Consider the following 25,771-nt stretch of genomic DNA (forward strand, 5'->3'; position numbering starts at 1 on the left):
TAATGAACCTACTCTAATTATAATCAAACTTGATCACATAACACACAAACAGGGCTTCTAAATGTCTGTTTGCATTTGCTATATTTTATGCTTTCAATGACACATATACCAGTATTAAATGCACTCTTTTCTTCTTGGAGCCTTTGAATATAGGTTTCTTTTTTAGGAAGAAGTATGTAGTTTTTGACATTCAATGAAGTAAAAGAATGAATCAGAGGTCCAGTATAGAATGCATCATCCATTGGTTCTGGATTTAACATATAAAATCCTTACAAGAAGAACTGAAATGTTCTAAAGATCTTTTTGGTTTATTTTTAGTTTAAAAATGTCTCTTTGGTTATTAGATAGCACTAATCAACCATTCAGAAACATTTTTTAAAAGCCCAAATCTTTAACAAAAATGTCATTTTGATTTGGGAATCCATTTTGGTTTCTACACAATGATATAGGTAGGCTTTGTCAATTACCTTACTGACTAATTCCAGTAAGGTTCTAGAGTATGCTGGTTTAAGAAAAAAGTTTAGAAAATGTGGGAATGAGGGGATAGAAAAGAACACATCACACAATCCAGATCTATTAATAGGATGCATATACAATTACTTAGGTAATTAGTCACTAAGGGTGAGAGCTGTTAGTATCCATGATGGAAAAAGTGCAAAAATAATACCCTAAAAATTGATGAGAGATTCAAGATGTTGCCATGATGATAACATGAAGATCTGATGTTGATATAATCCATATAAATTCTATTATTTTCAAATTTATATAATGTAAAAATACAGATTTTAAAATTCCAACCTTGTTACTTGACTTAGATTAGTGCCAATAAAGCATTTTTTAAAATATGCTTTAAGGTGAAAGATTTTAAGTAATTTTCCCTAAGGGACATCACCTACTATTAGGCACTCACCTCCATTAAAACTTGCCCTTACACTTAAGAAAACTCATGAAGTCTTCTCAAATATTCCAGAGACATAGAATCTTTCTGAGATTTTAATGCCAATGTAATATATTAATCCATTTGTTCTTTCATAAATGTGTATTTTGGCTTCACACAGTCTGCATGATGCCTTGCCTTGATCAGTGATTTAAAAAAACACATTTCAGTGTTTCAAAGAAGTATAAGGTGAAGCCCATCACCTAGACTTTTTTGTTTGATTTTTAGTTTAGTTTTTTTTGTTGGCTTTCTCTCAGCTTGAATCTCTTTCATGTTGCTATTCTATAAGATGGGATGGCATATGAAATTTGCTCAGTCAGGATGTTAGTCTCATTTCGAAGCACAAAAGTGCTTCCAAAATCATCATCCTGCTATAATGAAAGGTATCACCATGAGACTTTAAGTTGTATCTGACCTTCTAGCAGAGGTCAGTCAATTAGTCCCAAAGGCTATTTGAATAATAACAATGAACAAATAAAAATAATGAGAAGAAAGAGGAAACAAAAATTAAAGGTTCACCTTAACTTTCCCAGCATTTTCGTCATCTTCCTTTTTCTCTTCAAATTCAAAGGCAACAGTCATGCGTTGTTGTCTCTGTTCTTCCCACAGGGTAGGGTTAAAGCTGTCACTGTCTGACTGGAAATCTACAGTTAGATTCCAAAGTGTTATTGCTTTTTTTAAAAGACATAAATTGTTATTTAACAGAGCTTAGTACGCTATGCAAAAAATGGTGATAGGTACTATAAACAAATACAAAAATAAAAAAAGAAAAGGAAAAATAAAGAAACAGAAAGAAAGAAAAAGAAAGAAGGAAAGAAAGAAAAAGAGGGAAAATATTCCCCTCATATTTGTTACATAGTCTTTTAACATCTTAACTCACATTCAGCTTTCTTAAGTATACATTAATTATATATTGGGGTTGAGAAGTTTTCCAGTGTAGCGAATGGGCTCTCCATAGCATAATTATGATAATAGAGCTGAATTAGGTATTTTAAACCATTATCTCTTTTAATCTTCAAAACAGCACAGTGGTAGAAGCAATATAATCCTCAATTTAATAATGAGAAAACTATAGCTGAGTTTTAAGAAACTTGTTCAAAGCCATGCAGCTTCTCCACGGACAATGCAGGATTCTATACCATGACTGTGTGATTATAAAGTCCATAACTTATTGCTATTAGGATGTTATAAAAGGTACTACATAACTTTGGTTTTGCAATAAACTGTCCAAGATTGCAACCTTTCTCGTCGTTGTTCTTTTGTGTGTCTGGTAGGGGGCAATGTAGTGGTTCTTGCTTTTATGGTTAAAAAGCATTTGGAAAATAGTCTTCAACATTCAGGTCTCAATTAATCTAAATGTGTCTCAAATTAACAGGGAAAAGAAATGGCTTATCAATCTTTAATTTACATGTTGGTTAATGGTAATATCTTCTTTGCAACAATCCTGTGAAGATCACATGAAAATGCAATAAAAGCACTTCCCAAAGGATAACCTTTATTATATAAAACTTTGTGTGTTGCAAGGAATTCTGCAAATTCACTCATTACACTTCTGCTTGAAAAACCAAAGGGTGACTTGCTTAAAGTTCAAGAAAACTTTTCTGTTACCAACTCTGCTTTCCTCAAAGGAAAACCAAATGAAACAAACTAGGCTAATTCCTTAACGTCACATCTTACCTAACTAGATCTACCTCATTCCATGGAACAATTTAGGGATTTAATCTGTTAGACTAGATCTCAGAAATGGCCAGAAAATATGAGACACTTTTCATTTTCCCTTATATCCTTTCAAAATGAAATGTTTTGTTAATCTAGGGATATTAAAATGAAAATGTAAGTAAAGTTGCATGAATAAAACATAATCCTTATTTAAGACTCTTGTTATACCCTATGTAAACACAGTGGCTCTTCTTTCATAAATTCAAAAGATCAATTTTACTGAAGCCTGAAAAATACATATGAAACAATCTTTCCTTTCTCTACCTCTGTAAGTCAAAATTTGAATAAAAATATCCTAAAATATCTCAAAATGATTCATTTCCCTTTTTAAGTAAAAAAAACCTAAAGACATTTATTATAATTATCCTGAAAATAAGAACTACATAAGCAAATAGTTTCTTTTAAAAGTTGGTCTCTTTTAAATGGGTTGGGTGGATTTAATCCATGGGTGGATTAAAGTGGATTTACTCTTTCAAGAATTACTATTACTGTTAGACTGTGGTAAACCTGCATGACAGCCTGTGCTGGCTTGGGCTAAGGGGCCTGTGCTGAGTTCCAAATGGTAAAGGATAAAGCTCCTTTAAAAATTTTATGAGTAATGTGATCATAGGAGAGAAAGTTTTATTATTGAAAAAGGTTTAAGTTTTTCAAAAATTATTCATATGATAATTGCTGACATTGTTTAGGAAAACAACTTGAAAAATTGGTCATTTGCAAGTTATCTCTTTACGGTTGACTCTTAACATGAAATAATTCAGGGCCTGAGATCAGGACTAAATGTTTAAATTGTGTTCATAAAATTAGTGAATGCAGGAAATAAACCAACTTATCTTCCTTAAGATCTGACTCTTCTTAGCTCATTTCAACTGGCTAGGTATCACATTCGGTTAACTAGTCCTGTGTTTTGCAGTCCACCAAGAGAAGATGTTGCTCCTAAAGTCAACATTATTTTCATGAAAGATATAAAGAGGAAGAGTTATGCTTTTGAAATCTTACTTAGAATATTATAGTATGGAAGATAAGACATCTGCTTAGAGCTAACCCCCAAATGATTTATGTGTGTCATGTAATTATGTGTCTTGCCCATGTGCCAGTATTGGCCAGAGATTAGAATAAAATTAATCCCTTTTATTCATAGTCATACAAGCATAGGAGAAATTTCTACTGACTGTTTACCTTCATCACCACGAGGTTGCTGTGGAAACATGTAGTTAGTCAATACTCTTTGCTTTGTTTCTGGATGGGCTTCAGTTTGTAAAGGGATAAGGGCTTTGGACTGGAAGCAAAGGACATAAATTCGATTAATAAGATTGGAAATATAAAGGATATTTCTTTTATATAACATAAAGGTCAATAGTCTGGCCTCACTGTGCTGAATGAACAGTTAAAGAAAAGTAAAGAAAAAGGTAATGAAATAAGAAAGTATAACATAAAATAAGACTATTGTAGAGGAATATTTTGAAACTAAGGTTTTCATAATGAGATTTTCTTTTTCTTTAGTACATTCTTTTACAAGACCTAGTCATCTTCATTGAGTAATGTCAATTTTGATCTTGAAGAGACCAAAATATGTCAAACTGTTTCAAGTAAGTAAACTTCTGGTATAGTCCTATATTTTCATGAACTGTTGCCCTAAAACATAAATGGAATTTGTTATCAAATTTATACTATACAAGATCATCTATGAATTTAATTAGGTTAAAACATAAGCATTTATTTTAAAGAGATTTTTGTAACCAAAGACAGGGTCCACATACACATAAGCAACAATCCTTGTCTTTGATATATAACAATATATTTACCTATGGATGGTAACATTTAATTCTCTATTATTAATTTTATTTCAGAAATACTATTTATGAAGGTATTTTTTAGAACTTTGATATTATATACTATTTTTATATAAACATATTGAAAATAATCATATTATTTAATGTTTTAAAATACACTTATTTCATGACGTTTATTAATAGGAGTGAAGCACAAAGGGGATTTGGGATACCAACTTGTCTCATGAAACTAAGTCAGAAACACACTAAATTGCTGTTCTAAATAAAAGTTAAATGGTGCAGCCACTGTTCTGTTCATTCTCCCACAAGAATAATAAAATGCAAGACTGTAGAAAAGACTGTTCCATTAGCATAGTTCACGTTGATTCCAGAAATGATTTATTTATAATGATATATTGATGCTTTGAAAAATCTACAGTCCATTGGTAAGACCTGAATTTTTTACTTGGTAGATGGAAGAAAGTGCTGTAATGACTGTAGGAATACAAACATTATTCTCACACTTATATTTCACATTTTGTAGAGGTTTATTTTAATTTTTTACAAAAGTAGCCCAATACCTATGTCTGAACAATTCATTTACCAGTAATGCTGCTTTTATGCTCAGAAAATAATCATAGCAAACGAAATCCAAGATGATTTGTTTTCACTTGGTAATTCATATTTTGGGATAGGATGTTTTAAAATTTTAAGATTACAAGAAAAAAGTAAAAAGAAGAAAAATAAACTATGTCAAAATCATCTATCACCAGTTTTTCTGGTGGCAAATCAGATGTCTTCAACTGTTTCTTATTTTCCAGTTAATAAAGTTATTCATTAACACTCAATTACTAATTCAATTATAATCTATTTTCATAAGTATAAGAATTAATATCAAAGCAATTTCACAGAAGATACTGGTAATAGCAACAAAAGATATCACAAATTTTTTGAATAAAGCTTTAGAATTAAGTTGATTATAATTAAAAGCACACACACACACAAAGAACATGGAGGATAATAATTCCCTCTTGTGGGAATTGTGGCAATGATTTTTTATTCTTTACCTTCAGAGGTTTAATTAAAGTACATCCTCTGAGGACATGTATGTACCACCTAGAAAAATGATCATTTTGTGTATTAGATCTCTGAGAATGAAGTAGAAGCTAGATTGAAGCATTTAAAAGGGGTGAGAACTATAATACTGTTTGTCCACAGCAATGAAATACTTATTTGAATTATTACCTTTACAAAAATCTCTCCTCCAGGGGATAAAGAATCTATATTTTGCAGTGATTGTCAAAGGTACCTATTGGGAATAAGTTAGTAATTCAAAGTTTCAACTGTAGCTCATTTTAATAAACAAAATAAATCAGGTAATAAAAATTTTTACCTGATTGTCCGAAAGCCACAAAGCTGCAAGCTCCTTAAGTTTGGTAAATGAGAATGGTAAATTCTTCAATCTGCAAAAATAAGAAAAGTCTAATAGCATGGGTGAAGATGGATAAATTTCATTTTTATGAAGAGTTCTTTTAAAATACTATAACTTATTTGTTTCATTCTTCTCTCTACTTCTTTGTCCATTGAGTATCCTGAGGAATCTTTTAAAAGTGAAAATCTTGAGTTTACAACTATTCAAATGCTAGGATAAAATTGAAAATTGTTAACATGCCTTATCAGACCTTATAAGATCTGGTCCTCCAAAACCTCTCTTCTTTGTTACTCTTTTCCTGACAGTCTCATTAGTTCCACTGGCCTTCTATCAGCCTACTCCCAGGATTAGCCAAGCTCTTTTCTTCTCTCTGGAATATTCTTTCTCCATACTTCACTTAACTAAAATGCCACATATTCTTTAGCTCTCAGCTTAAATGTCAGTTCCTCAAAGAGGCTTTTCTTGACTCCTCATTTAAATTTCTTTCCCCAGTTTAGTCTCAAAGCACTTTCATGGAACATATCACAGTTTGTAATTTTTTTGTTTAGTTTTGTGGTTATTTTTTTACTGTCTGTTATCCCCATAAAATTGTAGGCTCTATGAGGGCAAGAGGCCATTTCCACCTTACCTCGAAAGGAATTTACAGCTCCTGAAAGCATGTCCTTTTGTTCTTTCACCCTTCATATATTGTGTAATAGATATTCAAAGAGGGAATCTTTAAAAATAGCATTTTGAGATAAGTGAAGTTGGCATCAGCCTGGGTATTCAGTCAAAATTATCTATTTAGATTTGGCTTCAGCCTGTGGAGGGCCAAATCACCAACTGCCTGCTTCAACATACTGTATGATATCCCTGAAATTGTGTATGATCAATGTATTGTCATTACATGGGTTACCACCATAGCTAGTCAACACAGTGAAAAATACAAACAAGGCACACCAATGAATTTATTGTTACTTTCTGCATGTTCACTTTCGAATACAAACATTTTAGATATGACTTGGAATGAAAATTTCCTTAAAAGTCTTTAATATGTTGGAATGCTATCAGCCAAATGATGAATAAATATATTTTGATAACAGAAGTGGAAAAGTTACAATAATTAATAAGGATTGTGGAAGCAGTTAATTGTGTATGCAAAAACAATTAAGCACTATCAAATAATTTAATAAGTATGAAAAGATATTGACAAGCCAAGAAACATATCAACAGAGTGTGTATTAGCTAGGTAAGTTTAGGAAGGATATAATAACCTTTCTGAGCTAACAGAAACTTGTAAAACATATATAAGTATATAAAGAATAACAGGGATTAAATTATTTTTAACAGAATTATTTATTATACTAGCATTTATAACATTAAACCAAACTGCCCACTAAAGTTTTCTAATTTTTTAGTTATTTAATTTAAGTCAGAAATTATGAAGTAATGGGTTATGAGGAGAAGTTTTTATATCATGTGGAGATGAATTAAAAGTAGAATATCACTTCTGCCACATAAAAATTACATGAGGGGAAAACTGTCCAGAATCATATACAATATCCATGATAAATCATCAGTCAAATCATAAATTTAGAGTATGGAAAGAAACTGTCAGAAAAGGATGTTACCCTCATTTTTCCGCGCTCTTCCAGTGACCACCATTGAAAGTGAGCATTTATTTAGTATTATAACTGTGTGGTGTATTGATCACAGGAGCAATCTTACAGTTGACAGTGTAAAAGAGTCATTGTTCCTGAACTATAATGACAAATTTCTAAAATTTATTACATTTTAAATATAAAATTGGAATAATCATGACTTTTGGATAACATTTAATATTTAATCTTTTATCCAAGCAGATTATTCTCTGACAGTGATGTTCAGCTTTAGCCTCAGCTTTGACTGAATGTTGATTTTAATCTCAGGTTAAGATTCATTGATTAATTCATCAATTTAAAAATATTAATTTGGCTCTATACTATGTTCCAGTCACTGTATTAGAAGACAAACTAGCTTATATTTCTGGCCAGATGAAGTATTTTAAACTCCTACTATTATGAGATTCTCAATGTCTTATTAAAATCTTTTGCATTGGCATTTAGCAATGTGCTGTCCTATGGTACATACTCACATGTGCTATATTTGTTGGATAAATAACTCCATTAGTAGTCCTAACTGTGGGTCATTTAAAAATATTTTATAAGCATATTTTCCATATCATCATGTAAATTATTAATGTAAAAAATTTGAGCAGACCAAGTATTTAGGAGAGACTTCCAGCTCACCATGAAAACTCTCCCTCTAGGTTGACAATAATGGAGCTTGGTTCCACTGGGGATTGTAATTGAATCCACTGGAGTCCATCTTCCTATGGTATCTCTATGACCATGTTTCTAATCTTATTCACAAGAATATAATTAGAAAATTCTGAAAAAACGTCTTACTGAAAGTTGGGCACAACATGTAATGCATTTCCTTCATTATCTTGTCTGTTAAGAGTCAAAACAAGAAATGGGGTTGATTTGACATGAATTACTCTTGATGCACCAAGCTATGAAGCTTCTGTGCCACCTTGATTAAAAAAAAAATTCCAAAGCCTTTAAAAAAATATTTTATTTCTTACATGGAATATTTTAAGCTACTAAGTGAATGGTTTTTGAAATTCACATTAGTAGTTTTTTCTTAGACAAACTAACAAACAAATGACAACTCCCACACTTAGTGAAACCTTAGAATCTGAACATTCTCCGTGATTCCATAAAAGCTAATCTTTGTTAGTTTTGTTGCAGTCTCTTAGCTTCTCATATTATCATTTATCTGACTGAAACTTAATGAAAACAGAGTTCAAGTATTCTAGTCTAATCCACAATCACTTTATCTTATTAGAAGTTATTTTTAGTCAGTATTGATTTTTATCCTTTCCTATTTGAGGACAACTGTGGTAGAAATAAAGATGAACTGCATTTTCACCCATTCACCAATATAACAACTTTGTCACAAGAAGAGGACCTATCCTTTCTTTGTTCATCCTTTTCAGAACATGACTAAATAACCATTTGGGGGCTTTCCTGGGGGCTTTCCTGGGGGCTTTCCTGGGGGCTTTCCTGGGGGCTTCCCTGGTGGCGCAGTGGTTGAGAATCCGCCTGCCGATGCAGGGGACACGGGTTCGTGCCCCGGTCCGGGAAGATCCCACGTGCCGCGGAGCGGCTGGGCCCGTGAGCCATGGCCGCTGAGCCTGCGCGTCCAGAGCCTGTGCTCTGCAACGGGAGAGGCCACAACAGTGAGAGGCCCGCGTACCGCAAAAAAAAAAAAAAAAAACCCAAAACATTTGGTTGTCTTTACTATAATGTGCAAACTTTACGACTTTTGAGTACTAGCTTCTTGGCAATATTCTCACCAGTGTTCTGGTGGAGTGGACAGTATATACATAGCTCAGTTAATTTACTGGAGACATAAATATATACATGAAAACATATATGTATGCATACATACATAACTGTGTACATATTTTTATTAATAAATTTTGTAGATTTTCACTACAATTATTTTTCCATGTTTTCATAATATTATGCTTTCTGCATATGGGAGGGTTATGGTACATAAATTTGGGTGTATAAATTTTACATAATTTTAATATACAATATATGTTTCTATATAATCAGACAATAAAAGTTTGAAATATCAGTTTAAAAACAATTTAGCTTCTGCCATTTATGAAATGGATAAATATTTGCATTCCATAAACTTCATAAGACACAGAAAAATTTTCAAAATTATTGATAAGAAACAATAATTTGCTTTTAGAAAATAACTAATATGTGATTGTGAAATATTGCAGAAATACCTGTTGTCACTCAGATTTAAGACTCTTAGTTTCTGCATCTGTCCAATCTCTTCAGGAAGAAATTCCAGTTTATTGGAGCGTAGAGACATAACTGTTACATTCTTACAGCTTCCAATCTATGGGTAACAAAAGAAAAAAAAAGTAAAGAATCACAGTGTAAACTATTTTTATACTAACATTTATAATTTATAAAGTAATTTCATTAATTTATAAATTTCTTTATCACTTTTAAGACTATCAATATGTGTACTGTTTTATTTTTTTATAATCTCACTCTCTAAAATATGTGTCTATAATACATATATTCCCTTAGATATTAAGACTGTGTATCTCATATTTTTTTACATATTATGAAGGAAAAATTTTCTTTTTAATTTTATGATTAGAATACTTGCTAGCTTCATTGTTTTCATAAATCACATTGTTTTTGTCTATCCGAGTAAGTACTAATAATCTATGTTTATAATAGATCATATATACTCAAAAATGAAATATCGTTGATATTTCCTTTGAAAAGTTAGTTTTATTTAATGTTACAATGGTATTTTTATTTTTATTCATAACTTTTGTCTCTAAATAATGATATATGAATTATTGTTCCTGTATTATGAAAGCATTTAATACAAAATGTTAAATTGAAAATATACTTCAGTTTTTTCTTGACATGAATACATGAAAGTCCCATTTAGAGATGAATGCTAATGGACCATTTTGGTGGATCCTGAAGTTAAAACAATATTATGCAACATGATACTTTAAAAAACTTATTTATATTAAAAACTTTCACTTAGAACTGGAAGTATAGTTATCTCAAAATTTATTTATTGCTCTTAAAAGCAAAATATATAAGTTGGATTAGTTAAAATTGTATTCCTTAGGATGAACTAATTTATAATATTTTATTACTATTTTTGGCAAGCAGTGTTTAAATCAAATGTATTTCCTGGGTCAAATATAAGAACTTATAACTTGCCATTTAAAAAAGAATGATTAACATATAAATAATTCCTGTATACATTCACAGCTCAACTCATAAGCTACACTGCTACTGCACCTGTTAAGATTTAATCCCCAAACAGATTCATTTAAAGAAATTAATAGAAACAAGTTTATTCCTCACTTCTCTGGGTAATTCTGGAAGGAAATTCTCATCGACTGCTAATGTTCGAAGACTGTGAAGGTAGCCAATAGTAGAAGGTAGTGACTCCAGTTCATTACAGCTACAGTCAAATTCTTCTAATAAAGATAAACTGAAAATTAAATACATTAGTTAGACATTTTAAAAGGTCATGTGGCACAAAAGTTTTGGAAAAGCCATATATTCAAATTCACCAACCAAATTATTTGGCTAGTGACTGCGTAATATTATATACGTTAATTTATCAGTTCAGCCAAATGGTTCAATACCATTTATATAAGTGGTTCAATTTGCGGAAATAAATGTAGTTCATTTTTCTCCTTTCTTAATTCACCTGTCATTTAAATGAGCCATTGAGAATGACAAAAGGTTTTGTTTGTTTGTTTTTATACAACTTAGGTGTCACATACAGTCAGAGGCTCATTATGTGTATCCTTGGAATGAGTGCATATAACTGGCATGGGCAGGTAGAAGGGTATAGAGGGCAGGTCCAAGAAAGGGAAGATAAGGGGGGCAAAATATTAACATCAAAAACACTGATTAAATGCTAGGTATTTTACTAAGCATTTTAGAGATAAAAATAACTACTCTTTTCTTTAAAATAACTCTAGCATATATCTATTATTTTAAACCCATTTTACACATAAGGAAATTGAGGCATAAAGAGGCTAAGTAACTTGTCCAAGGCCGCACAAAGTAGAAAAACTAGTACCTAAATGCAGACAATATGGCTCCACTCTATTTTCTTGCCTCTCAGCCTGTGCATCAGTAGCTGAGGCTATGGACAGGGCTCATTTCAGCCTGCAGATGTGTTTTGGTTGGTTTACATAGTATTTTAAAAAGTGGTAAACTCTACATAATGACCCAGACTTTTGGTGCCTTTTGAAAAAGAAGAAGATCTGCAAATACTGGGCCTTTATTCTTGCATGACAATAATGGAAACAGAGTAATGGCTGCTGTCTTCAAATGAGCACAGCTCTCCAGTTTGCCACCATCTCCACCACTCCAAACTTAGCCTGCTTTACCCCAAATCTACAGAAAGGAATTGTATGCGTACACTTTCAAGCTATCACAAGGGAACAAGACATTTCATTGTCTGGTTTGAGATAGCTGGGAAAGAAAGAGGGCCTGGCACAGAGTAAGTGCTAGCTATATTTAAGTTGTCATTGATGTTAATATTATTACACTGTTATTACCATTCGTATCATTGTTTTACTGTAATAGGAAGGAACCCTCAAGGATGATGATCTCACCATTGTAAAGGGAAGAATGAATTAGAATTAGCTGGAGTAATATTGTAGAATCAACTTCCCTTTTTTATATCTTGGAACTAGCTGGCTTGAATGCAATTTATTCCCATAATTTAGTTAACAAGAGAACACAGAAATGGAGCATTTGGGTTTTAAGTTAGTCAGAATGGATTTGTGTCCCAGTCTTGTCACTTACTAGACATAGTATCTTGGGTATCAAAAAATAAAACAAGGATCAGAGCTCAAAAATCAAAGCTGATTTTATTTACTGCCAGGAAAGGGAACGCTCCCTGTTCACTCTCAGAAGAAATTCACTGAGTAGTGCACTGCGGGGGGGGAAAGTCAGGGCCCAAAGCGGGTGGTGACAGGAGGTCATGATGATCGTGCTCATTAAAGATGAAAAATTTGCATTATGGAGAGGTTGGAATAAGTTCACAAGTCTGTGTACAAGTAGGTAAATCAAGTCCCGTCATTCATGGGTCAGGGAAGAATCTAATTCAGTCACGTTCAGTCTGACCCTGATCAGGGTAACTCATGATTTATGGTCCTTAACAGCTTCAACTGGTTAGAACCCAGAAGTGGTGAAACACAGTATTCAGCTGTGAATAAAAGCTCTTAGGCAAATGCTTTCCCTTTTGCATAGACAAGTCATATTACTTTTCCACAGGCCTTAGTTTCTTTGTATTTGCAGTGAGGATACTAGTAATTCCTGCCTCATGCAGTTTCTCTGAGTATTTCATGAAAGACTGTAAGTAAAGAACTTAGCACAATGCCTGCCATAAAATACACACTCAGGAAATATTTTCTCTTTTTATTAGTGAACCCTGAGAAATTAATTTCTAAATCCTTTGAGGCCTGCACATGCAGGGGTGGTCATGTCAATGGGTACCAGACATACATGGCTGTGTGACTCTGTATGTATGCATTGGTGGCAGCAGAAACCAATATATGTGGAAAACCCAGTAACAGATGATTTGTTTCTTAAACAAAGTCTAGCACAGTGTCATACACATACAATACACTAAGAAAATTTGGTAGAATTGAATGAAAGAGGTTTTTATCTATGGTTTGTGGTCACGTACTCAGCAAGTGGTCATGAAAGTACAGTGATTTTTAAAAATGAAAACTAGTGAGAGAGTGGCATGGACATATATACACTACCAAATGTAAAACTGATAGCTAGTGGGAAGCAGCCGCATAGCACAGGGAGATCAGCTCGGTGCTTTGTGACCACATAGAGGGGTGGGATAGGGAGGGTGGGAGGGAGGGAGATGCAAAAGGGAAGAGGTATGGGGACATATGTATATGTTTAGCTGATTCTCTTTGTTATAAAGCAGAAACTAACACACCATTGTAAAGCAATTATACTCCAACAAAGATGTTAAAAAAATAAAACTTCAGATCTATGTTTAGAGGTAGAAGTCAAAGAATTAAACAATTAAATAATATAATTAAGGTTTCTTATCTTTCTTTCTTTTATAAAAACATTTTTGAAGTTAGTCTTGAATCATAGTAAGGCACTCCTTACTTTGCACAGATTTCAGTTATCATGGTTTCCTTAAATGACATTAGTCCCCCAACAACATGGCTCAAATTTCAATTACCTCAGTATATTAACTGTGAGTTAACTACATAAAGTACAAAGTTTACTGCTAACTCTTCAGTCCACATATCTCTGTGTAAATAACAGATGTACATCATGATCAGTGACTAGTCATATTACTTTTTTCAGTCTGTCAGTGATCAGCCTCTGCACATCCACTATTCAGTTCACACACGAACAATAAGTCTTGTAGTTATGTTGCCGTCTTGTCAATCGGCTATAGAGAGATACTATAGGCACCATAATTTAACATTTAAAGCACTACTCCTGTTGGATAATGCTCTTCGTCATCTTATTTCTCTTGGCGATTTAGATGAAAACGTGAAACTTTGCTTTTTAGCACCAAGAACAACTTCATTAATCCAACCAGTGGACCAAGGAGTTATTTCAACTTTGAAGGCCTGTTATCTTACACAGACTATTGAAGAGGCTATTGATGCTACAACTGGAGATCATACAGTTTCTTTAGCTGAGTTTTGGAAGAAATATGACATAAAGCATTCAATTGAAAATATTCAAACATCATGGCAGGAAGTAGCAGCAAGTAATACACATGCATTGTAACAGAAACTTTTAGCACACTGTGCAAATAACTTGGCAGGGTTTGAACTGAACATACATGGGATTATAGAAGAAACAGCTGACTGTGGGAATGCTGCCTGCCACTATTTGAGAGCCTGTAGATCTGCTGCCAGAGGAACTTAGTGAAGGAAAACTTGTTGACATCAGTGAGGAAAGTGGTTGTAATGAAAAGGACGAAGATGTCTCAGAGGAAGTGACCCTGGCAATAAACTTTACATTAAAGGAACTCTCAGAGATATTTCATGATATTGAAAGCACAAAGGATAAAAGTTTGGAAGCTGATCCAAGCTTAAAAGGAGGATGACAATTCACTGACTCATAGAAAAGATGTTCACTCTGAATTACAACTTACACAATGAAAAGAAGGCAAGCATTGTTCAAACTAATTTTGATAAGCTTTTTTTTAAAAAAACCCACTTTAATTCTTGATGTTCCTAATGTTTACAATGACTGTGTATTAAATCCATGTTGATTTATTATTTTTCCATTTCTCTATAATTTATAACCAACAGCAACAGTATTTAATGTTTGAAAAGGTTTAAAGATCTTTTGTCAGAACAATCATAATTTCCCCCATTGATTCTTAAGACTGTTTTGCATAGTTTCAGTGTGCATGGTTGTCTTCATAGTCCCCAGTACTGTGCACAGTGAGGACTTCCTACAATAAAAAGACAAGATTTTTACTGCACCATGGGCTATACTGAATTAATAATTTATAGCCTGAAAGTATTTTACATTTTGGGGTTACAAAGAAAATCTATTACGTGCAAAACACACATTCTTCAATGATCTCTGAATTCAAAGGATTCAAACTCAAAATCTAACATTCCAGCTGACTTTATTGATGGTTATCTTGTTATAAATCACCTAAAGTATTTTAATACAGGATCCTTTATGAATACAGTTGTACCACATTTACTCAAATTATCACTGGCATTCAAAAGATAGGCCAAATAAATGAAATAAATCTGACAGAGAAAGACAAACACCATACAATTTCACTTATATGTGGAATCTAAAAACAAAAGTACAAAAAAGTAAAAAAAATCCCCCCACAACCAAGCTCATATATACAGTGAACAGTTTGGTGGTTGCCAGGAGTATGGGAGAGAGGGTAGGAAAAATGGGTGAAGGTGACTAAAAGGGACCAACTCCCCGTTATAAAATAAATAAGTCATGGGGATGTAATTTACAGCATCGTATAGTTAACAATACTGTACTTGAAAGTTGTTAAGAGAGTAGATCTTAAAAGTTCTCATCACAAGAAAAAGGTAACTATGTATGGTGAAAAATGTGAACTAGTTTATTGTGGTGATCATTTTGCAATACATACAAATATGGAATCATCTTGCTGTACATCTGAAACCGCATTACCCTTTGTACAAAAAAAAGATAGATCAAAAGCTACCTTTTTTAGAAGTTTTCTCTATAGTCTATAATAGTACACATTAAAAGTGAAAACAAGCTGCAAAGGAAGTATAAAGTACTTCAAAGCAGTGCTTCCCGAACTTTAGCGTGCATATGATTCACCAGCAGAACTCCCTAAAATACAGATTCAAATTCAGTGATTTGGGGTGGGGTGCAGATTCTGCATTTGAAACAAGCTAGTGGGTGATGTAGAAGCTCCTGGTCCTGGGACCACACATTTTTAAATAAAGTACTTGCAAATATGGCAAGAGTAACATTAAAACACACACACACACACAGATGAAGAGATATACCATGTTCTTGGATTGGAAGACTCAACATTGTGAAAATGACTATACTACCCAAAGCAATCTACAGAATCAATGAAATCCCTATCAAACTACCAATGGCATTTTTTCACAGAACTAGAATAAAAAATTTCACAATTTGTATGGAAAGACAAAAGACCCCAAATAACCAAAGCAATCTTGAGAAAGAAAAACGGAGCTGGAGGAATCAAGCTTCTGGACTTCAGACTATACTACAAAGCTACAGTAATCAAGACAGTATGGTACTGGCACAAAAACAGAAATATAGATCAATGGAACAGGATAGAAAGCCCAGAGATAAACCCATGCACATATGGTCACCTTATTTGTGATAAAGGAGGCAAGAATATACAATGGAGAAAAGACAGCCTCTTCAATAAGTGGTGCTGGGAAAACTGGACAGCTGCATGTAAAAGAATGAAATTAGAACACTTCCTAACACCATACACAAAAATAAACTCAAAATGTATTAAAGACCTAAATGTAAGGCCAGACACTATCAAACTCTTAGAGGAAAACATAGGCAGAACACTCTATGACATAAATCACAGCAGGATCCTTTTTGACCCACCTCCTAGAGAAATGGAAATAAAAACAAAAATAAACAAATGGGACCTAATGAAACTTAAAAGCTTTTTCACAGCAAAGGAAACCATAAACAAGATGAAAAGACAACCCTCAGAATGGGAGACAATATTTGCAAGTGAAGCAGCTGACAAAGGATTAATCTCCAAAATATACAAGCAGCTCATGCAACTCAATATCAAAAAAACAAACAACCCAATCAAAAAATGGGTGGAAGACCTAAATCGACATTTCTCCAGAGAAGATATACAGATCGCCAACAAACACATGAAAGGATGCTCAACATCACTAATCATTAGAGAAATGCAAATCAAAACTACAATGAGGTATCACCTCACACCAGTCAGAATGGCCGTCATCAAAAAATCTACAAACAACCAATGCTGGAGAGGGTGTGGAGAAAAGAGAACCCTGTTGCACTGTTGGTGGGAATGTAAATTGATACAGCCACTATGGAGAACAGTATGGAGGTTCCTTTAAAAAACTAAAATTAGAGCTACTATATGACCCAGCAATCCCACAACTGAGCATATACCCAGAGAAAACCACAATTCAAAAAGACACATGTACCACAATGTTCAATGCAGTACTATTTACAATAGCCAGGACATGGAAGCAACCTAAGTGTCCATTGACAGATGAATGGATAAAGAAGATGTGGCATACATATACAATGGAATATTACTCAGCCATAAAAAGAAACAAAATTGAGTTATTTGTAGTGAGGTGGATGGACCTGGAGTCTGTCATACAGAGTGAAGTAAGTCAGAAGGAGAAAAACAAATACCGTATGCTAACACACATATATGGAATCTAAAAAAAAAAAAAAAAAAAAAAAAAAAAAAAAAAAAAAAAAAAAGGGGTTCCGAACAACCCAGGGGCAGGACAGGAATAAAGATGCAGACATAGAGAATGAACTTGAAGACAGGGGGAGGGGGAAGGGCAAGCTGGGACGAAGTGAGAGAGTGGCATGGACATATATACACTACCAAATGTAAAATAGATAGCTAGTGGGAAGCAGCCACATAGCACAGGGAGATCAGCTCAGTGCTCTGTGACCACCTAGAGTGGTGAGATAGGGAGGGTGGGAGGGAGACACAAGAGGGAGGAGATATGGGGATATATGTATATGTATAGCTGATTCAGTTTGTTATATAGCAGAAACTAACACAACATCGTAAAGCAATTATACGCCAATAAAGGTGTTTAAAAAAAGATAAATAAGAGACTTATATAAGAAATGGAAAAATATCACGCTAGAGTGTTCCCTAACTTGTATAAAGAGTTCACAAAATTTATTTGTCCATGAAACTTATCTTTATGTCATACCTATTAAAATCTCAAGTAATGATTATTTTGAGGAATATAATTTAGGAAATGCTGGTTTAGTTAGTAGGTGTACTGAGCTTTTAATTTAAAGGAGGAAGCTGCAGTGGTCTGGGTGGTCAGGGGGAAAAGAATTAAGTTGTAAAAATAAGTAAGCATATTTTTGAATCCGAATACCCCCCATCTGATTTAAGTCAATAACTCTTTACCTTATTGGACTTCATTTTTATAAAACATTTATTAAATGTGTGAGCACTTTCCATGTATTAACACATTTAATCCTCACAACATTCTTATGAGGTAGGCATTATTACTATGATTTCCATTTTACTGAGGAGGAATCTAAGCCTCTACCCAATAGCACATTGAAGAGCCAGGTTTCGGACCCAGAAGGTCTGGCTCCAAAGCCAAAGCAACCAACTGCTTTGGTAAACTTCTCTCAGGGAGCTTCATTTTAAACCAGCATCTCAGGTAATTCTGATGCAGGCACAATGGAATGGGGTTTGAGAAGACAGTTATCTGATAGGTGTATAAGTAAGCTGAATCCAGTTAGTGGTTCATAAACTTTAGCATGTGTCAGGATCCCTTGGAAGGGCTTGTTAATACACAGATTGCTGGTCCAATGCCCAGAGTTTCTGATTCAGTAAACCTGGGATTGTCTGAGAATTTGCACTTCTACCAAGATCCCAGTTGAAGCTGATGCTGCTGATCAGGGGACCACATGTTGAGAACCACCAGTCTAGACTAGACTATGGAAAAACTTGAATATTAGTGTGAAGAAATTTGGGTTTTATCCAATGAAGGGTGTGTGTGTGTGTGTGTGTGTGTGTGTGTGTGTCTGCATGTACACGCACACTTTGTTTTTAATTTTTTGACTAGAATAACATTACATGATACGAAATTCAAAAAGTACAAGATTTATACAATAAAAGCAAGTCTCCCTGTTTACTCTATTGCCCAGGCCCCAAATTCTCGTCCCCAAAGCCATGTACATTTCCAGTTTCTTGTGTATCCTTCCATGCTTAGGGAATAGAGGGAAGCACAGTTTTTAGCATTCAGATACCTAGAATGCTTATTTTCTTGTTATTATAGCAGTCTAGTAAGTAGAGTACTGGAATTTACCATCTAGGGTATTGATATCATATAAACTAAACATCTGGATCAAAGAATTAGAATTTTAGACATAGGTGGAAATTACAAATGAAGAAACTAAGCCACTGAGAGTTTAAATAATTTGTCCAAGTTCACACAGTAAGTGGCATAGCCAGGGTTCACACCCATGCTATTTGACTCCAAAGCCAGTGCTCCTTGCATTATTCCTCAGGAGTTTGAGGCCCATAGGAAAGAAGGGATTTACGCAGCTTTGCATAGTTACTTAAGACTTTCTGATTCTAGTCAGCAGTCTTTCTCATTGACCATACTCTATGATGGAATGATTTTTTAAAATATCCATTCAAATTTTTGAAATTTTATTGCTTTTCTCTAAAACTACAAAGCTAAGAAAGAGTAGGTTTAGCGTACGGTATCTCTTCCTATGGGAGATCTTTTGCCTTTAGAGCAATGGGGCTCTTAAATGACCTAATATTACAAAATGTGTGACTCAGCTATAACATATATTAAGAAGTATCATAGGACCCAGCAATCCCACTACTGGGCATATACCCTGAGAAAACCATAATTCAAAAAGACCCATGCACCCCAGTGTTCATTGCAGCACTATTTACAATAGCCAGGTCATGGAAGCAACGTAAATGGCCATCGACAGATGAATGGATAAAGAAGATGTGGTACATATATACAATGGAATATTACTCAGCCATAAAAAGGAACGAAATTGGGTCATTTGTAGAGACGTGGATGGACCTAGAGACTGTCATACAGAGTGAAGTAAGTCAGAAAGAGAAAAACAAATACCGTATATTAACGCATATATCTGGAATCTAGAAAAATGCTATACATGAACCAGTTTACAAGGCAGAAATAGAGACACAGATGTAGAGAACAAATGTATGGACACCAAGGGGGGAAAGCGGGGATGGGGCGTGGTGGTGGTGGGATGAATTGGGAGATTGGAATTGACATGTATACACTAATATGTGTAAAATAGATAACTAAGAACCTGCTGTATAATAAATAAATAAATAAATAAATAAATAAAATAAAACTTTAAAAAAAGAAGCAACATAGGTCAATTAGCAGCTTAGCTTTGAAATGTGATAACTTCTCTCAGCCTCTGTTTCTGCATCTGTTGATGGGGAGATAATAATACACATTGAATAGTGCTGATGGGGCCTTTAAGTAAGAATACATGTAAAGCACCAAACATGGTATCTGGCACAATATGAGCATACACAAAAAGTTGTTTGTTACTATTTTCATTGCACATTCAATTATTAGAGTGGCTGGAACTCCTAGGCACAACTTAAGATTCAACAACAAAAATAACCAATTTTACAAGTCATTTGGCACAAAAGTCATGGAATCCATTTCAACTGTGAAAGATGTTGAAAAATGAATTCTTTCAGCAATTTTTACTAGTTGGACTATTAAAAATTACCAAAGATAAGTCTAACCTATTGAAACATTCGATGTGCAGAATGAGAATATTTTTGGTCACTGCAGCTGATCTGAACATTTTGGTGCACAGAGTTCTAGGTAGAATGTCTCATAATAAAATAAAGACTATTTCACTACTTACAGAACACTTTCTTCATGTGATCTGGGGTGCCATTAAATAGGATTCTAACCAAATTTTATCTCTAGCCTTGAACTAAATCTCTGATCTATCAGTTCTGAATTCCCTAAAGAAAGCAAAGCCATTATATCATTATTATTATTTTTACTTCATACAGATTGTTTATTAAGGTATACTATAAAATTTTAGAAATTTAGTTTATATTTTGCCACAAGTGCTACCTTGAAGTGAGAACATGTTAGACAATGGCTGCCACAATTTTACCATCCAAGACGATGTATTATAGAACTGAAATCTTCAAACTTTTTCATTTTAGGACCTCTTTACACTCTTAAAAATCACTGGTAATCTTAAAGCACTTTTAAAATATGGTTTATACTTATTGGTATCTACAATATTATAAATTAAAAGAGGCATTTAAAAATATTTATTATTCATTCTTAAATAACAAGAATAAACCCATGACATGTTAATGTAGGTAACACATTTTTATAAAAGTAAGTATACTTTCCAAAACAAAAACCTTTAGTGAGAAGAGTGACATTTTTATTTTTGTGAATCTCTTCAATGTTTAGCTTAATAGAAGGCAACTGGACTCTCATATCTGCTTTGTATTCAACTTGTTGTGGTATATTGTTTTGATTAAGTTATATATAAAAAAGTCCAAACTCACACAGATAGGTAGTTGGAAAAGGGAGGAGTATTTTCATGGTCTTTTTGGATAATTGTGATTATTCTTTGATACTACATCCCAGCTCAACAAGTGGCAATCTTTTTAGGGGATACAGTAATTGCAATGTAGAATCTGAACTAAATCAATGAACTTTTCTTACTTTTCATACCAATACATTAAAATCAACTAATCTTTTTGCACTTTGAATGGGTCTGTTTCTCATGTGTGATTTTGTAGCTCATGCATTGGTCATTTGGAAAGCGTTGCTTCACTAAGTTGAACAGATTTTCCAAATGTTGACACATTTCATATTACAATATCAACAAATCACATTCATTATTACACCAGTGATATCACACCAGTCTTATCAGGAAAGGCTTTAAATATTGGGAAGCTGTCAAACTCACAGTGGCAGATACAAATTTTCCAAAATTCTAATTTGTACTAGATAGCTCAAATTTCACTGTTGGCAACAAATTCTGTCAGTTGTTTTCCTTGAAGTGACAAGCTCACTTTGTTCATTTTTGACGAAATGTCTGCCAGATACTCAAGTCTGAGTAACCACAGTTTGTCAGTCATTCTTCCTCTTTTTAAAATAGACTTTATAGCCATTTTAGGTTCACAGCAAAACTGAGCAGAAGGTAGAGATTTCTCATATACTTCCTACTGGTTTTTTATTCTGCCTTTTTTTAAATATAATGACTATATGACTAATAAAATATAGTCATATAGTCCATTTCTTTAACACTCCCTTCATGGCTTTATATGAATGTCAAAATATCAAATTGTAGATTTTAAATATATGCAGTTTATTGCACATCAATTATAGCTAATAAATCTGTTTTTTTTAAAAAAGCTAGGCTTTCTCCCCACCACCCCAAGTACACCCAAATCTGTTAAATTATGGATTTATATAATTCTTCACATGAAATGTGGGGCAAGATTCCTATAAAATGGCCTTACATAATGTTAGAATAAAGACAGCTTATTGATTTCTCACTTTACACAAGTTGTAAACAAAAGAATTTCCATGCTACACGGATAATAACATACATATGTTTCTTAAAGAACTGTAAATCAAACGTTAATGGCAACATAAAATTAGAAATAAATCACTCTCAAATAAATGGAATGTATTTTGTTCTTAAAAGGCAATGATGACCTTTCACCTTGCAGCTTTTTAAAATGCAAGCTAAAACAGATGCTTATCTCCTTAAAATCTAAAAATACATTAAGTTTCCACAAATATCAAATTTTACTAACAGTGTAATGGTAACATATACATAATGCAGATCTTATAAAAATTGATTTGATTATGTAAGACATAAGTGAATTTAGAGCTGCTACTCAGTCAAAAACATCAAATTAATAGTATCTGGAAAATTACAGGCAATGGTATAATTGAAGGTCTGGGTAATCACTTTGCTTATGAAAGAGTGATGGTTAAGGATTTCTTATGATATTACCAATATATAGTTGGGTGTCAATGCAGTGTCTAAATATAAAACTAAATTAAGATAAATTATATACAAATATATAACTAAATAAAATGTGGTCTAAAATGAGTTTACATATGAACAAAATTATTGATATCTCTAGCAGAAAATGTGCAAAAGTAGAAAACTCAATATATTCTTTTGTTTCTGGCTTTAGAGGGACTGCCTGGTATGAAACTTTGTCACTTACTTTCCGATTGTATTGGGTAGCATTGTAAGTTGATTGTCATCTACTTTTAGAGTAGTTAGTTTTTTCAACAAACCTAAAACAGAGAAGAAGATATATTAATATATAAGAATAGATTTCTGACAAAAAATACAATATAAAAGGAATTGCTTTTTATGAGTTGTAGTCCTGATCAAACTACTGCCCCTGCCCACGAGGGGGCCAGAGGAGGGCTGACAGTCTCAACATCGCCTGATTGGGTGATGAGTGTTTGTCATGCTAATTGGCTGCACTCTGCTTATATCAGCCTACAATCTGATATTCGTGTGTCTAGTTTTAACCTTCCAGTTACAAAAAATTTACTTACATCAATGAGAGTTCAAGTACATTGATGGAGACAATAAACAAAACATAGGACTCCATAGAAACCTGAGTTGGCAGTACTATTACCACATTTCCCTTTTCTGTTATGCAGCAAATGGACCAGATGAAACTTTTCAAACCAGCTGTGTTCGGTATTTAATTAACTCATAAGCACTAAAAACTAACATTCCTGTTGTGATACAAATTGAAAACAAATCTGAATTAAGCCTAATAATCAACAAATGGGTACTGAAGTACTGCAGTGTAGTGGTTATAATTATCGACTTGGAAAATTACAACATATGACTTCGTACTCTTTCTGTTACCATAAATCCTTGACTTGGATCAGCAGTAAGCACAAAAACTTGTAATTTTTAATCTATCAAGTAGAACCAGTCAAGAATTGAAGTTCCAACTATTTATATTTTACTGTCTGATTCATGCCCTCCATACCTTTACTGTTTGATGTACTCCTACTCCCAGGGTTTTAATGAGCAAAAACCACAGAGTAATTGAAGAACAGCTTCCTTTACCCAGCCGTAACAGAACCCATAGTATCAATATGGCTTAAATAGCTAAAATACAAGACAAAGCATCTACAGTGGCTAATTTTTGTTTTACATTGGAACTATAGATAAACGCTATATACGACTTGTTTTGCAGAAAAAGTTTTCTGATGGATATAGTAGGTTCCATGGTTGAATGTGTTTTGGAAATCTAAATTAAACAAAATCAACCAGATTTCTTTAATGAAGTTTTTCTAGGAATTTTTAATATGCTAATGTAACAGGGTGACACTAAAGTTATTGGGAAACTTGTGTGTATGCACAGAGTATCTTGTATAGTGGTGTTTTGTGAACATGCTCTCAGAAGCACTGCTATGGCTCATATCTACCCACCTCAAGTATTTTGAGCATACCTTAAAGGCAAAAAGTAAGTCACAAGAAGTCTGAAATAAAGCCATTGTTGCACTTTAAGTTTCAGTATGCTCAGTTACGTATTCTGCAGAAGCACTCAGAATTTCTGCTCTAGTGGACAGAAATGTTATCACTATCAGACTGCTGTGAGAAAACACCTACAATATTTGGAGATTAATACATCAGCTTGTGCTGTTAGGATACATGGCTGAAAACAGCAGCACCTGAGAAAGAAGACAATTCTCACTGGGGTAATTTATCTCTGAAATTTGAATACCCACTGCTATATTCATCTGTGCTCAAAGGGTGACTGAATCACTTTAGCTTCTCCGGTGCATGTGTAAAAAACTATGGACCTTGGAAATATAAGAGAACTCCTGAGCTTGTTCATCAATTGTGAAAAGACAACAGGGGACTATGAATTACAGCTAACTTTTTTGTTTTGTTTTGTTTTGTTTTTTGCGGTACGCGGTCCTCTCACTGTTGTGGCCTCTCCCGTTGTGGAGCACAGGCTCCGGACGCGCAGGCTCCGGACGCGCAGGCTCAGCGGCCATGGCTCACGGGCCCAGCCGCTCCGCGGCATATGGGATCTTCCGGACCAGGGCACGAACCCGTGTCCCCTGCATCGGCAGGCGGACTCTCAACCACTGTGCCACCAGGGAAGCCCCACAGCTAACTTTTTTATGAGTTGTAGTCCTGATCAAACTACTGCCCCTGCCCACCAATGGAGCCAGAGGAGGGCTGACAGTCTCAACATCGCTTGATTGGGTCACGAGAAATTTTGGGCTGGGTTACAGATGGCTCTGCAAACATAAAACCAGGTTGCAAAGCAGTCTTTAAGAGAATCACAGTTCCTAGGTCTGAAGTAGTGGTGAGAAAATTTCGAGGCAGGATAGGTATTAAGGCCAAAAGATTGATGCAACAGATTTTTTTTTTGAAGAATGGCGTAGTGGCTCTGACAATTGACAGAAGCTTCTATAGCTTTAAAAGTTGAAGTGAGTTAGGGCTCCCTTCTTAGTTCCACGTCTGTGGACTTAAGGGAACTTCACTCATTTGTGGTGTGGCTACTTTGTCACTCACATATTCCATCCAAGGGTGTGCCCTTTGGACACATTCTGGAGTTTCTGTAGGAAACTGGTTGTCCTTGGAGTGGAAATAGGCCACCAGCCTCAGCTCTGTTGCTCATGACTTCCTCTTGCAGATAAATACTACATAGCTATATCATATCTGCTTGGACTCTCTTCTACCCTCAGGCACCAAAAGTACTTTATCCTATTTCTTCCTCAATTCCCTACCTCTTTATCCTATATTCCCAACTCAGATATATGAAGAGAAAGAAACAGGAGGCTTTTTTGCTATGATTTTATCTACTTATATATAAATATATAATAAGCAGCAATGTATTAAATATTAATATCAAAAATAGCTAATATTTACATGGCATTGACCCTAGATAATAGAATTTTGAAAGCCAAATGGCTGTGTACTCATCATATCTAAGATTATAATAATTATTATATTAGTATAGTACCTAACATTGATTGAACACTTACTATGT

General features: G+C 34.0%; 1 protein-coding gene across 2 annotated transcripts in view; it reads right to left on the reverse strand.

Moving 5' to 3' along the window:
- The window catches only part of LRRC7 (leucine rich repeat containing 7), a 493,673-nt gene that overhangs the window by 105,248 nt on the left and 362,654 nt on the right, over positions 1-25,771 (reverse strand). For both annotated transcript variants that reach the window (XM_067005975.1, XM_067005982.1), the window contains exons 11-16: positions 22,958-23,030; positions 10,804-10,933; positions 9,684-9,799; positions 5,819-5,888; positions 3,833-3,932; positions 1,457-1,581 (exon numbers count right to left, since the gene is read on the reverse strand). In XM_067005975.1, the coding sequence (XP_066862076.1) occupies positions 1,457-1,581; positions 3,833-3,932; positions 5,819-5,888; positions 9,684-9,799; positions 10,804-10,933; positions 22,958-23,030 (614 nt within the window). The remainder of the gene's footprint in view (positions 1-1,456; positions 1,582-3,832; positions 3,933-5,818; positions 5,889-9,683; positions 9,800-10,803; positions 10,934-22,957; positions 23,031-25,771) is intronic.

The sequence above is a fragment of the Kogia breviceps genome, chromosome 1, assembly GCF_026419965.1.
Source record: "Kogia breviceps isolate mKogBre1 chromosome 1, mKogBre1 haplotype 1, whole genome shotgun sequence".
Lineage (NCBI taxonomy): Eukaryota > Metazoa > Chordata > Mammalia > Artiodactyla > Physeteridae > Kogia > Kogia breviceps.